This window comes from Diuraphis noxia, unplaced genomic scaffold (genome assembly GCF_037042655.1).
Source record: "Diuraphis noxia isolate RWA-SAM2 unplaced genomic scaffold, SU_Dnox_SAM2 contig0003, whole genome shotgun sequence".
Taxonomy (NCBI): Eukaryota; Metazoa; Arthropoda; class Insecta; order Hemiptera; family Aphididae; genus Diuraphis; species Diuraphis noxia.
This window is the reverse complement of record NW_028301713.1, coordinates 42,552,994-42,565,067: the sequence shown is the minus strand read 5'-3', so window position 1 is coordinate 42,565,067 and position 12,074 is coordinate 42,552,994. Positions and strand designations below refer to the sequence as shown.

Sequence of the window (12,074 nt, the reverse complement as noted above, 5' to 3'; positions counted from 1 at the left end):
ACATCATATATAATTGTATGCTGTTGTACTAAAATATTTATGGTTTTTTTGTTCTAACAAATAATGTTTATGAAATAATAACAATTTTTAATGTACTATAAGCATTTAAAAACATAAACAATTATTCCAAACAACTGCTTCATGGGTCAAAATATCTTGTTATAGACATTTAATCACATCTTGGTAGTTATTATTTTGATAACCACCATGGGCTCTTGTGTAAATCTACCAACTGTAGAATATAAAATTAGGACTATAATGAGACAAGATCGTTAGATCTCACAGCTTTCTATTACTCTCCTTACCACATAAAACTAATCTCACGTTAGGTATGTGAGCATGATTAAAGATACTTCTATTATATCTATGGTCGCGAGATGCAATAAACTGAGATAAACTACAGCCAACGTGAACACTAGATGTTGCGACCACAGAACTCTTTTCACCCTCTTAATGTTAACATCATAACTATTTCAACCCCATATTATGAAATACATCGGAATAATTTGTTTGAACTTGCGTATTAGCAAGTCTCTTTTTTTTAATTATCCCGCGGCAACTAAGGCCATTGGGAAGGGGGTAGTACTGTAGGCTTTTATGGAACTGTAGGTTGGTTTTACACGTGGGTGAGAGTTTTGGCAGAATTTCTATTGGGGCACCCGTAGGTTTCTGCCATGCCCCGGAGTGGGGGATGGCGGCGCTTGTTCTCCGGACACAGTGACTTGCCCTGAGAAAAATGCCGCCCGATGGTCGTGTATCGAACCCGGTCCGTCTGAACCACAGCCGATTACACACTTTTATGCTGCCAAATAAACTTCAACGACGCAACTTGATGTCAGCTGAATTATTTCACTCTAATAAAAATTTTAAATTTCATAAGTAAAAAAGTAATATATATCTACAGCTGCTGCTGACAGTCATTCTATTATTTATGGCCGTTATTTTTTTTTTCGGGCACTATCATTATCACCTATTTCGCACTGTTATCGCCTATCATCGTAACCTGATATAATCATAGATAATATTATATTATCTATGGATATAATGAACAATACAAATACTGATTACCTACAAGAAGTGTCAAGATAATATTTGGAAATTATACAGAATGGAATGTTCACCGTTGAACTTCGTTGGGTATTTTTCAAATGAGTTTCGCGTTTTTTTTGCGAGTGGTTCGTCAGTAATTACGAGTCATAATTTACGGTCCGTTCAACTGTTCGCGTGCCATCGTCCTTCAGTCAGCGTGCGAGCGTTTCTGTGGCCACCATGAATATCTGTAAAAACGTGACCGTCTGCGGGCGGTGGTTCGTCAACGGAACAACACCTCGGAGGCTGTCGAAATCTTTGTGGACAAAATTCCAGACTAATTTCGGTGTCTACGACGTAGTGGATCACCCAGGAACTGTCAGCGATCCCAGAACGGTGCCAGAATACGTCACGTTACCTTCGTACGCGAAAACCGGCATTGTCGTCGATGAACCCAACCACGATTGTCCACCGGAAATCCAAAACAAGGGTCAGATCGAGATGCTCCGGCAGAGTTGCAAGTTCGCCAAGTTCGTGCTGGACAGCGCACAGACACGGTTGAAAGTCGGTGCTACTACCGACGACGTCGATAGTTTCGTCCACGATCTGGTCATCGACAACAACGCATATCCGTCGCCGTTGAACTACAAGGGGTTCAAGAAGTCCGTCTGCACGTCAATAAACAACGTCGTGTGCCACGGAGTGCCCGACGATCGGCCACTGCTTAACGGAGATCTCATATCCGTAGACGTGTCCGTCTATATGAATGGTTTTCACGGTGACTGCGCCGCGACCTATTGCGTAGGCGAAGTAGACGACTACGGTAAAAAACTGATTAGTGTAGCAGAACAAAGCATGTACAAAGGAATAGAAGCTTGTGGCCCGGGCAAAAGCTTTTCAGACATTGGAAGAGCTATAGAACTATATGCTCTCCAACACGGTCACTATGTTGTGTCAAGCATAACCGGCCACGGCATAGGTACATATTTCCACGGGCCTCCAGTGATTTTCCATTCTACTTTACACAATTATCCCGGAATAATGAAACCTGGTATGGTGTTTACTGTCGAGCCAGTAGTTTGCCAAGGGAGTAGCGATGTTGAGATGTTAGAAGATGGATGGTCCATAGTAACAGCCGACAATTCTAGAGGAGCTCAATTTGAACACACGATACTGATCACTGATAACGGTTACGACATTTTAACAGTTTAATCTATTTTAAGTGTCAATGGTAGTTTATGAATTCCTTTAGTCTGCTAAACAATAAGGTACAATATTAATAGTTGTTATATTTGATTAAAAATTTTATTATGACTTCCTGTTTTATTAATTTCAAAATTGTAAATAAGATTATTTTTTAGTACTTAAATATACCAGTTTTAAAATATAAACAGTGCATCTAACTTCTAAAACAATTATTACGTTTGTACTCTTGCCACAAATTTTCAGCGAGTTTGTCAATACATACAGATGCAGCAGTCGGTATTAATTATTTTAATAAGGATGAATGCATCATTTGGATGGGCAAATGGTAGTAAATGAAGAATTTTAAGCTTGTTGTAATTTTATTTTTAATAAACACATCAAAAAATATATATTATTATTTGATAACTAATAACGATGTAACAAATCAAATGTTTAAATATTATTTTTGTTCTTGACTTTAATAAATGTATAAATTGTTTTTAAATTGTAGGTAGATAACAATTATTAGTTTGATTAACATTTCTAAAATTTGTACTAATTACAAAAAAAAAAATATTTAAGAATAATAAGAATAAAATATACAAACAAACATGTATGAATGAAAAAAAAACATAAATTACAAAACAATGTTGTATTCAATAATTATAATTTATAACTGTAAAAATTGTTTAGTACTTATATAAAAATATGAATTAGTCAATATTCAATAATAGTTAATATATTTTTTGTAAATGGTATAATATCAGTATAAAATTAAAGTATCACAATAAAATATAACTATAAAATATTCAGTTATTATAAAATACAAATTTGTAAGAACAATGATAATATAGAAAATTTCTGCAAATATTGTGGATTTAAATAAATAGATTAAATTAAGCCAATACAAAAGTCAAGCAAAGAAATATATGAGAACAAATCATGGTTTCTCTTTAAGTATAAATCGTATAACCAAAATTGTATACATGCTGAAAAATTATAACAAAAAATATTGAATAACATGTTATAAAAAATATATATAAATGGTTACTGCATCATGTAATTCATGACAGCACGCAATGCAAATAAAAGTTCAGCCTGCATTCGTGCTTCCATAATCATTAAATTTATGTGAATCTGAAACAATTGAAACAATTTTAATAAAATATTGGTACATACATTATAAGTAAACTTTAAAAAAAAAAATTAAGAAAGTTGTTTTGGTACAATGTATCATCGTCACTATAACAACAGATGTGTTAAGTTTGAATTTAAAGATAAATCATATTGTTATGATATAAAAAAAAATGACTGGAAGGGAAGAAATATTTAAGAAGTGCAATGGTCATTTGAGTAGTACACAGAAAAACGAAAGATTTCTTCTAAAAATCCATCATGAAATTGAAGCATTTTTTTTTGCTTCATAATATGACAATATAAAAATAAAAAAAAACAATGTACTTTTATTGTTTTTCTCAGAACCTAAAATATTATTCAAAAAAGTATAAACTGAAAATTAAAGCTCAAACCTAAAATTTGAATTAAAAATTGTGCATGAAATGATGAAACTAATATAAAAATAATTATTACATTAATTGATAATTTTAGAACTGAAATGTAATAAATGCTGGAGTGAGCACTTTTCACAAAAAAATATGGTGGGTGAAGCATCCAAGAAACCAATATTTAGGACTAATGGTACATTAACATTTACAAGTTACTATATAGTTTACATAGCTTAAAAATATTGTGTTAATTTAACCTTTAAGAAAGCCCTCAGAAATTAATGAAAATAAAAAAAAACTAATGTACTCTGTTATATAGCTTAAAATTCAAAAAAGTAAATTAAAGAATATTTAAAATTATTTTTGCTAGACTTAAATTACAAACTATTATGGATTGCTTGCTTTATGTTACCTTTTCACTTAATTCAAAATGTTTTAGTGCATTTTCAATGGTTGTTTTGTTCAAACGTTCTGGGTAACAAGTAGCAGTCTTGACAAATACTCTCAATTGGCATCGAAGCAACTGTGTAACATCTTCATAATCATAATCATCATTTCTCATTCCGTAAATACAATAAATATAATTCCAAATTGCTCTACGGAATCTTGAAGTATCAATGTGAGGGCGACCACCCATTGTATAGTATGTCATGTTATAAGCAGTCTTGAACTTTTTATCCAATAATAATCCAATGTCATTAAATAAACGGTTAATTAACGAATAACCATGATGATCCCAGGAAAATTCCTGAAAAAAGGAATAATAATAAAAATTATTATCATTTAATTATATTCAATACTACTTATATAATTTATACAGTGTTTAATTCAATATATAAATTAATCAATTAAAATATCTTTCCAGAGCTTTTACAGTATTGCTGATTTTATTGTGTATCTGTGTATGTATAAATTATAATTTTTAAATAAATAAGGTATAGAGAAAAATTAAATTAAGTAGTGGTCCATACTTCTATAGTGGTGAAAGTTTTACAATAGTTGCCCATACCTAATATCAAGTTAGGAACCACTGATCTAGAGGGAGTCTAACCATTCCAGCAGTTCAGTATGAATGCGTGAAGGATTGTAAACTTAGATAGGATAGAGTATAAATGTTAAGTCATTAGCCTAAATCATACATTTTTCAATGCATAATAAATTTCATACATAAATATTTGCTAAAAATGAAATAGTAATCAATATGTAAATCTGATAACAAAGTTTTAACTTTGTTGGAAATTAATAAGTACTCTGTATCATACATATATAGGTATGAACTAATCCACCTGATATACATTTAAATTTATATTATTTATTTGGTAGTATATTTGACTAGACACGTGTAAAAATATTGAAGTGAATACAATCAACTGATGTCTATGCATATAGTTAAATATTTTAAAAATCATATGATTTATAAGAAAAAAATAAAATAAATACATTTGGTTAATAACATTTTAAGCTTAAAAATGTCCTAGTAGGCATTTGATGTATTTATCATCATAATATATCATTTTTAATTATAGATTATTATAAGTACCTGCAAAATAAATGAAGATTGTTGAGCAAATTGTCGACGTGAGCAATCTAAGTAAGAATATCCAGAATCTTCAACAAAAGGTTTTACATCTGGATCCAAACCATTATCAGCAGAAGTATCACTGTCACACAATTGACTCTGAACCAGTTCATATCGCTGTATACGTTCTTGTTCTGAGGCTGGCTCACTTAGTTTTTTCATCCGCTCCACTATTGGTTCAAGACCATCATCATCATATATAACGCTTTCGTCCGCATAACCTTGAATATATTAAATAAATAATACTACAACTGGTTTATTTTGATACATAGGTGGTGTAACATAATAATTTCAGTTGGCATAACATATCATAAACATAAATATTGAATAGGTCTATCATCTATAACAGTGTTTCCCAAAAGGTGTGCAGTGAAACTTTAGAAAAAAAAATTATATTTATACTTAGATAACAACTATTCAAATTATGCTGAGATATATAATATCTAACAATAATGTGCCATGATGAAAAAAGTTTGGGAACTATTGGTCTATGGTGTAGTCAGGGCCGGCCCAAGGTATTTTGACGCCCCGGGCAATTTTATGAAAGGCGCCCTTAATCAAATGCTCCATAATACATCTAATACTTTTTATACAAGTACTTAACTACATATTTTGTTTAAAATTTTTATATTTATGGATAGGTAAAGGATTGCAAAACTTAATTGGATACAATTTATAGACGTATTGGCTGTAACACATACTTTTTTGGTTTTCCCGAGTTAACGATTATACAGGGTGATTCTTTTATCAAACAACACTCATTATTTAAAAAAGTATTGACTTTTTTCAAATTTATTTTTTTCTTCAAAATTGTAGATTTAAACTCTTCTTGAATTGTTTATTTATTTATTTTTTTCACCCTTATATTTATTAGATAAACCACTATCAACTTTTGATTTTCAAATGGTAACCTATACTTAAAATTTTATAAATTAATAAAGCTATTTTTTAAATTAATTATTACGTTAAAGTTTCAAATTTAGCGCTAGTTGTTTATGAGTTATAGGTATTTAAAGCTTAGATTGGCAGAGTGTAGTGGTACGGGGTTACCCCGCAAAATGTTTGTCCACTACTCCGCTTGTCTAAACTTTAAATACTTATAACTCATAAACTACTCGTCCTAAATCAAAATTTTTAGAAAAATATTCTGCTTTGGAATATGAAATTAAAAAACTATATTGCCATTCAAAAAAGTAAAAAACTTAAAAATGATAAGGATAAAAAATATTTAAATATATAATTTTTTAATAAAAGCGTTGGTTTTTTAACAACTTGAAACAATGTAAAAAATATTTTGAAAAAGTCAATACTTTTTTAAATATTGAGTGTTGTTTGATAAAAGAATCACCTGTATATCATTGTATATTATTTTGTAATTATTTGTAATACAATAATAAAATCTGGAAAGTGGAGTAAAATATATAACAGAATATTCTGTCATAGATAATTTAGTCATTTAGCTATATTTTTGTCAATTTGAATAAATATTACACTAAAATTTATAAAATATATTCGTATATTAAAAGCGCCCCTAAAAAAGTAGCGCACTGGGCAACCGCCCAGTTTGCCCGTATCTTGGGCCGGCACTGGGTGTAGTGCAAGGGCGTTCTTAGTGGGTGGTTTGGGGGGTTCAAACCACCTCCAAAGTGACTATCATAATTGTTTATAGAAAAAAAAGTACTATATTTTACAAAATTAAAAACAACTATAAAACAAAATCCTGAGCCAGCCCTAGTGTAGTGTAAACTATGATACAGTAAACTAGACTAATTATTAGTCTATGGCGTAAACGTTTGTTGTAGACATAGAATTTCTATCTACAACTGTAGTGTAAACATTTCCAGTGTCACAAATGGTGCCTGTATTTCAGAGAGCATATAGTCTGCTAGTTGTTCTAAACAACAAATTCTCATAGACATTTATTAAATTTTACTAAAATTAGCTTTACAAATTAACAATTAACAGAAAAAATTGTAAGAAAGAAGAGATATCGAGGGGGAGGTGTTAAAGCTCTAGAACCCTATTTTGCGTACTCCAATGAAAACATTGTATTTACTAATTTAATATAGTTTTGTTACATAACAAACCTCTTAAGCATGGCTTGCTTCTTCGTCTAAAATAAATACCAGTCACTTTTAGAGCTCGTGGTATTTCATCATTTAAATTGCAAGCAAATACAAAGCTACACAAACTATGAAAATGAACAAGTAGTACAATAGCATGTCCCAAATCTGACATTGACCACGAGTTTGGACCTTTGACGACTTTCTATTAAAAAATAAATAAATAAATGTAAGTTATTTTGTATACTAAAGACAGCATTAAATTATTATAAATATAAAAATAATAATTTAATGATTTAATTATAATTAAGTTATCATAGTAAGTAATAGTTAGTCAGTGAACTGACATAACAACTATGTATTATGAGGACATGATACACCCATGTGTTGTCTACGTCTTACAAGTGTAAAATAGTACATTTTACGCTAAGCAGATCACGTTTAGCTCCATTGGTTTAAAAATCAACCTTTTACACAATTTAAAGGTAAGAGTATTATTTAAATTACATTATGGACTTATTAGTTATTAGTTTATTACTATATTTTAATTCTGAAACAAATTGTTAATCTTTTGTATATCTTAAAATACTTATAACTTGTTACAAAATCAAAATATAGGAAAAGCCCATGAGATCGTCTAAATAATACTCTTATCTTTAAATTTTATTAGAGGTCAATTTACAAAAATGCATATCTATTATTTTACATTAATAATAATTTAAATTGAATAATTACATTAATTATACATATATAATTAATGTATTTATGTATTTATTTATGTTAATGTGTTTATATATTTTATGATAATAATAGATTAAACTGTGTAGGTACTATATTAAATAATTATGTTATTGACCTAATGGGACAAATTAAAAAATCATAAAATATACTCATTGTATTAATAATAATCACCATACAATTAATGACTGCCTTGTTAGTTACCTACACAAAATAATGTTATTATAACAGTTTTAAATTATAATTTTAGAGAATAAAAATTAGATATTAATAACAAAGTATTTATTATTTTTTGTTTGTTTTTTTTTTTTTATAGGTACAAAATGTTATAGAACTAATATGTATAAACTTGAATAAAAATTCATCAATCATTTAATTTATTATCAGCAATAAAAAAAAAGAGAAAAAGATGAAATACGTAAAAACATGTAAAATAAAATTTTTAACTTTGAAACACTCGTTACATGAAATGAATTATGTACTTGGAAAGCATTGGCTAAGATTAATCAAAAAGTATGCACCTTGCATTGAAATCCGTGCCCTAGTTATAACTTATAAGTAAAGTGACATCATTGTCACCAGACTGATGTCTTATGAGCACTGATGTACAAAGTACAAACCAATTTTAGAAAATTAATCATTTCACAGTATAATATTTTTTTTTTTATAATTATAGATTATAGTTGTAGGTGAGTACAATAAATTGATGATGGATACATTGCATAATGTAGACACTGCACAGAACTAGAACTATTAATGAAATTTAAATAAAATTATTAAAATATAATAAAAACAGTACATTATTTTAAACTAATTTTGTATAACTAAGAAATGTATGTTAACTTGTTGCTAATTTATTATTGGACGGAGGGTACCCTTTATCCACTTCAATACACCACAATATATTGAATAGATTATTGTTATTATTTTACACACTTGATTTAGATATTAAACATAAATTGATATTTGTTTTTCATGTTAAAAATATGCTGATACATTTTAAAATGTGTGTTTATAACCACCTAAAGATAAGTCATACTTTTGCAGATAAGTTATGTATAATAGAATCATATATTATTCATTTGTTGATTACATTTACTCTACATCATAGTATTATAAAAACAAATTATAAATTTCATCATATCAACATATTTGTGTTAATCGGCAGGTATAAAAATTAAAAATAATACATAGGTAATTTAAAATAAAATTATTTCATCAATCGAAGCAATAAAAACATATACTAAGTTATTTCTATAAAGAATAATACATAACATTTAATTTGTTTATTTTAACTTGAATACATACTTTTATATCTTCTTTTGTTACTAGCCATGGTCGATGTGCTAAAATCTTGTTGATTTCATATAAATTACGAAGTTTACGAGGAACATGTGAGAGGCCATTCAACCAATTAGGGTCACCATTATGTTCCAAAAATTGTTTTTTATGAAAATTGATTAGATAAGTGCATTTATGCCGACCAGCTGCCTATAAAAAATATATATATTTGTTAGAATACAATAAACATAAAAAAAATATAAATTCACAATAAAGAAACTGTGAATATTAAATATGATTATAACATTAATAAACAATTGCAAAATACCTATTATTTAAAAGCAATTTTAGTATATTTACCATAATTGCGATGTAGTGACGATATTGAATAGGCAATGGACCTTCCCCATAAATTATAAATTCTTGAAGACTAAGAAATGTATCGAGGTATGCGCTATGGAATTTCATGATGTTTGTCACATGGTCCAACCCATAAACAGTATTGGCGTTTGATGTTACATAATCCATTTCAATGTCTGCCTAAAAATGTAAAAAAGTTAAATCGGTTAAAACAATTAATGTACCTCCATAAGTGCTAACTACAATAAATTACAAAATAGGTAGAATGTTAATAAATCACAATTATTTTGCTGATTGTGTTTATAGTTTTATAATTTTGTCAGTCGAGAAAGCAAATAGATACTGTAAGAGACCTGTCGATCAACCTGTCTACAGGGATTAGGTTTCATTTAAAAATTAAAGATTGGCAATTTGACATATCAAATGCACACTTAATGCATCATAAATAAACAAAACATAATTCTTTAGTTTGGACATTGCATAATAATAGGTAGTATGGAAGAAAATAGCAGGTGTGACAAATTGTTATGGGTATCATTCAACTTGTTCTGTTGACAAAAATTTGAAAAAACAGAAGCTAAACAGTTGTTAGGTAGAAGGAAATAAGTGTTGGCAAATTACGATATCACAATTAATAGTCAACTCTATTTAGTAGGTACCTATTCAGTATTAAGTTGGTTAACTATTTGTAAATCAATGTAGATATAAAAAAATTGAACAGATTTTGTATTCATATTTCAGGCATTACAGACTAAATTTGAGTACAGTGAACGGTACGGCCGATAAGTTGACGGCATCGAAACGAAATTCTAGATTTATAAGTAGGTACCTAGTTTGAACATAGATAGACGACAGAAAACCATCGTTTTAAACGATCCCATCCGGATCGCCAAAACAACGATACCACAGACTCATCAACCTGTAATATAATATTATTATTATTATAAGTGTGCTTACCGCCTCCGCCGACGGGTCTCGTTGCATTTCAGTCGCGTCCGGTGGCCGCACGGAGTCGTCGTCCGCGAGCGGTGCCGTTGTTCCGTTGGCATTTTGTCGCGCCGCCGTCCCTCCGTGGCCGTCATCGTTGTTATTTGGGACCTCCGTTTTCGCGACGAAATAACGACACGGTGTGAAAACGGAGAACGCGAGCGGTCGCTACTCGCAGTGTGCAGTGGGTACGGCAAACACCCCGGAAACCGCTAACGATAACAGCTGACGAAATCTTGCCTGTAGATCGCGTAGACGGCACGGACCGCAGCAAACGATGGGGCGGGAGGGGAGGACGGCGACGTGAGCTCAAAGCTGCGCGGGCGACGAACGGTTAACGATTAACCGTGTAGTTCGTACTATAGTACGGCACTACGGTGTACCTACCGTCTACGAACTGCTACGGCGGACTGACAGCGACACGGCGTTTGGTGAAGCCACAGTGTTGGAGGTAAAACTGCTTGGACAGTTGGACAGTTGAGACATCGATGTTCGCCGTTCGGAGCGGTTGTGGACTCGCGGCAGTGTTGTTGTCGCGCGCGCGCGCGCATAACGTAATTCCGCCGAGGCGATCCTTCGGCGACGACGACGACGATGATAATGATAATGTTGATAAAAATGCCGCCGTCCTAATAATTTTTAATTATATTTTAAATTTTTTAATATTAAAAGTACTGTAGATGGTGCGACGGTGGTGTTTAAGACAAAAAGTGTTTACTATCACTTGTTTGTGAAAAAAAAAAATTAAAAAAACGATTAACAATAACAACGTTTTACATTATGTAATATATGTACACGAGTTGAACTCCGCGTCCCGCCGAGCTGCTCTTGTCTAGTCGTTGTTTACAGTGTACATTGTACATAATAGGTCCATTAAATACAGATAGGTATGCGTAATAAAATATAAAATCAATAATAAAAAGTGTGGGCAAGTGGGTACCTCTCTGTGGTACAGTTGGCTTCGAGTGAGTCACTGTAGTCTGTAGCAGATGTGTTAGATTTTAATTCAAATATTCAATAATATAAAATCATTGTACATAATATGAAAAACGATTCTGAGCAAAGACGGTCAGCTCATATTATTACTATTATTTGCTACATAAGTATCATACCTATTTTATGGAATATATCGTCGCTGTTAAAAAAATTTAATTTATAATTTGTTGAATTAATTTTTGCCAAAAAAACACTTGCATTTGAAAATTCGTGTATAAAATATAATGATACGAGTTTATAGATACTTTAAAAAATACAATTTCCCGCGATTAATATGTTTAAATTACAATAAAATAACTACACAGTTGTATATATAATTTCGTCAATATTTTTAATTTTAATATAAATAAT

At 30.5% G+C, this 12,074-nt stretch overlaps 2 protein-coding genes across 2 annotated transcripts; one reads left to right on the top strand and one right to left on the bottom strand.

Moving 5' to 3' along the window:
* Positions 1-1,073: 1,073 nt before the first annotated feature.
* Positions 1,074-2,420, top strand: LOC107170495 (methionine aminopeptidase 1D, mitochondrial). Its single transcript, XM_015520629.2, has one exon. The coding sequence runs from the start codon at positions 1,270-1,272 to the stop codon at positions 2,239-2,241; it is 972 nt and encodes a 323-aa protein (XP_015376115.2). The 5' UTR covers positions 1,074-1,269; the 3' UTR covers positions 2,242-2,420.
* Positions 2,421-3,052: 632 nt separating this feature from the next.
* Sesn (Sestrin) lies at positions 3,053-11,341 on the bottom strand. Its single transcript, XM_089224830.1, has 7 exons — positions 10,698-11,341; positions 9,741-9,920; positions 9,408-9,590; positions 7,386-7,566; positions 5,260-5,519; positions 4,132-4,467; positions 3,053-3,351 (listed from the first exon to the last, which is right to left on the bottom strand). Exons 1-7 carry the CDS (start codon positions 10,722-10,724, stop codon positions 3,262-3,264), a joined length of 1,257 nt encoding a protein of 418 aa, XP_089080956.1. The 5' UTR covers positions 10,725-11,341; the 3' UTR covers positions 3,053-3,261.
* Positions 11,342-12,074: the final 733 nt, after the last annotated feature.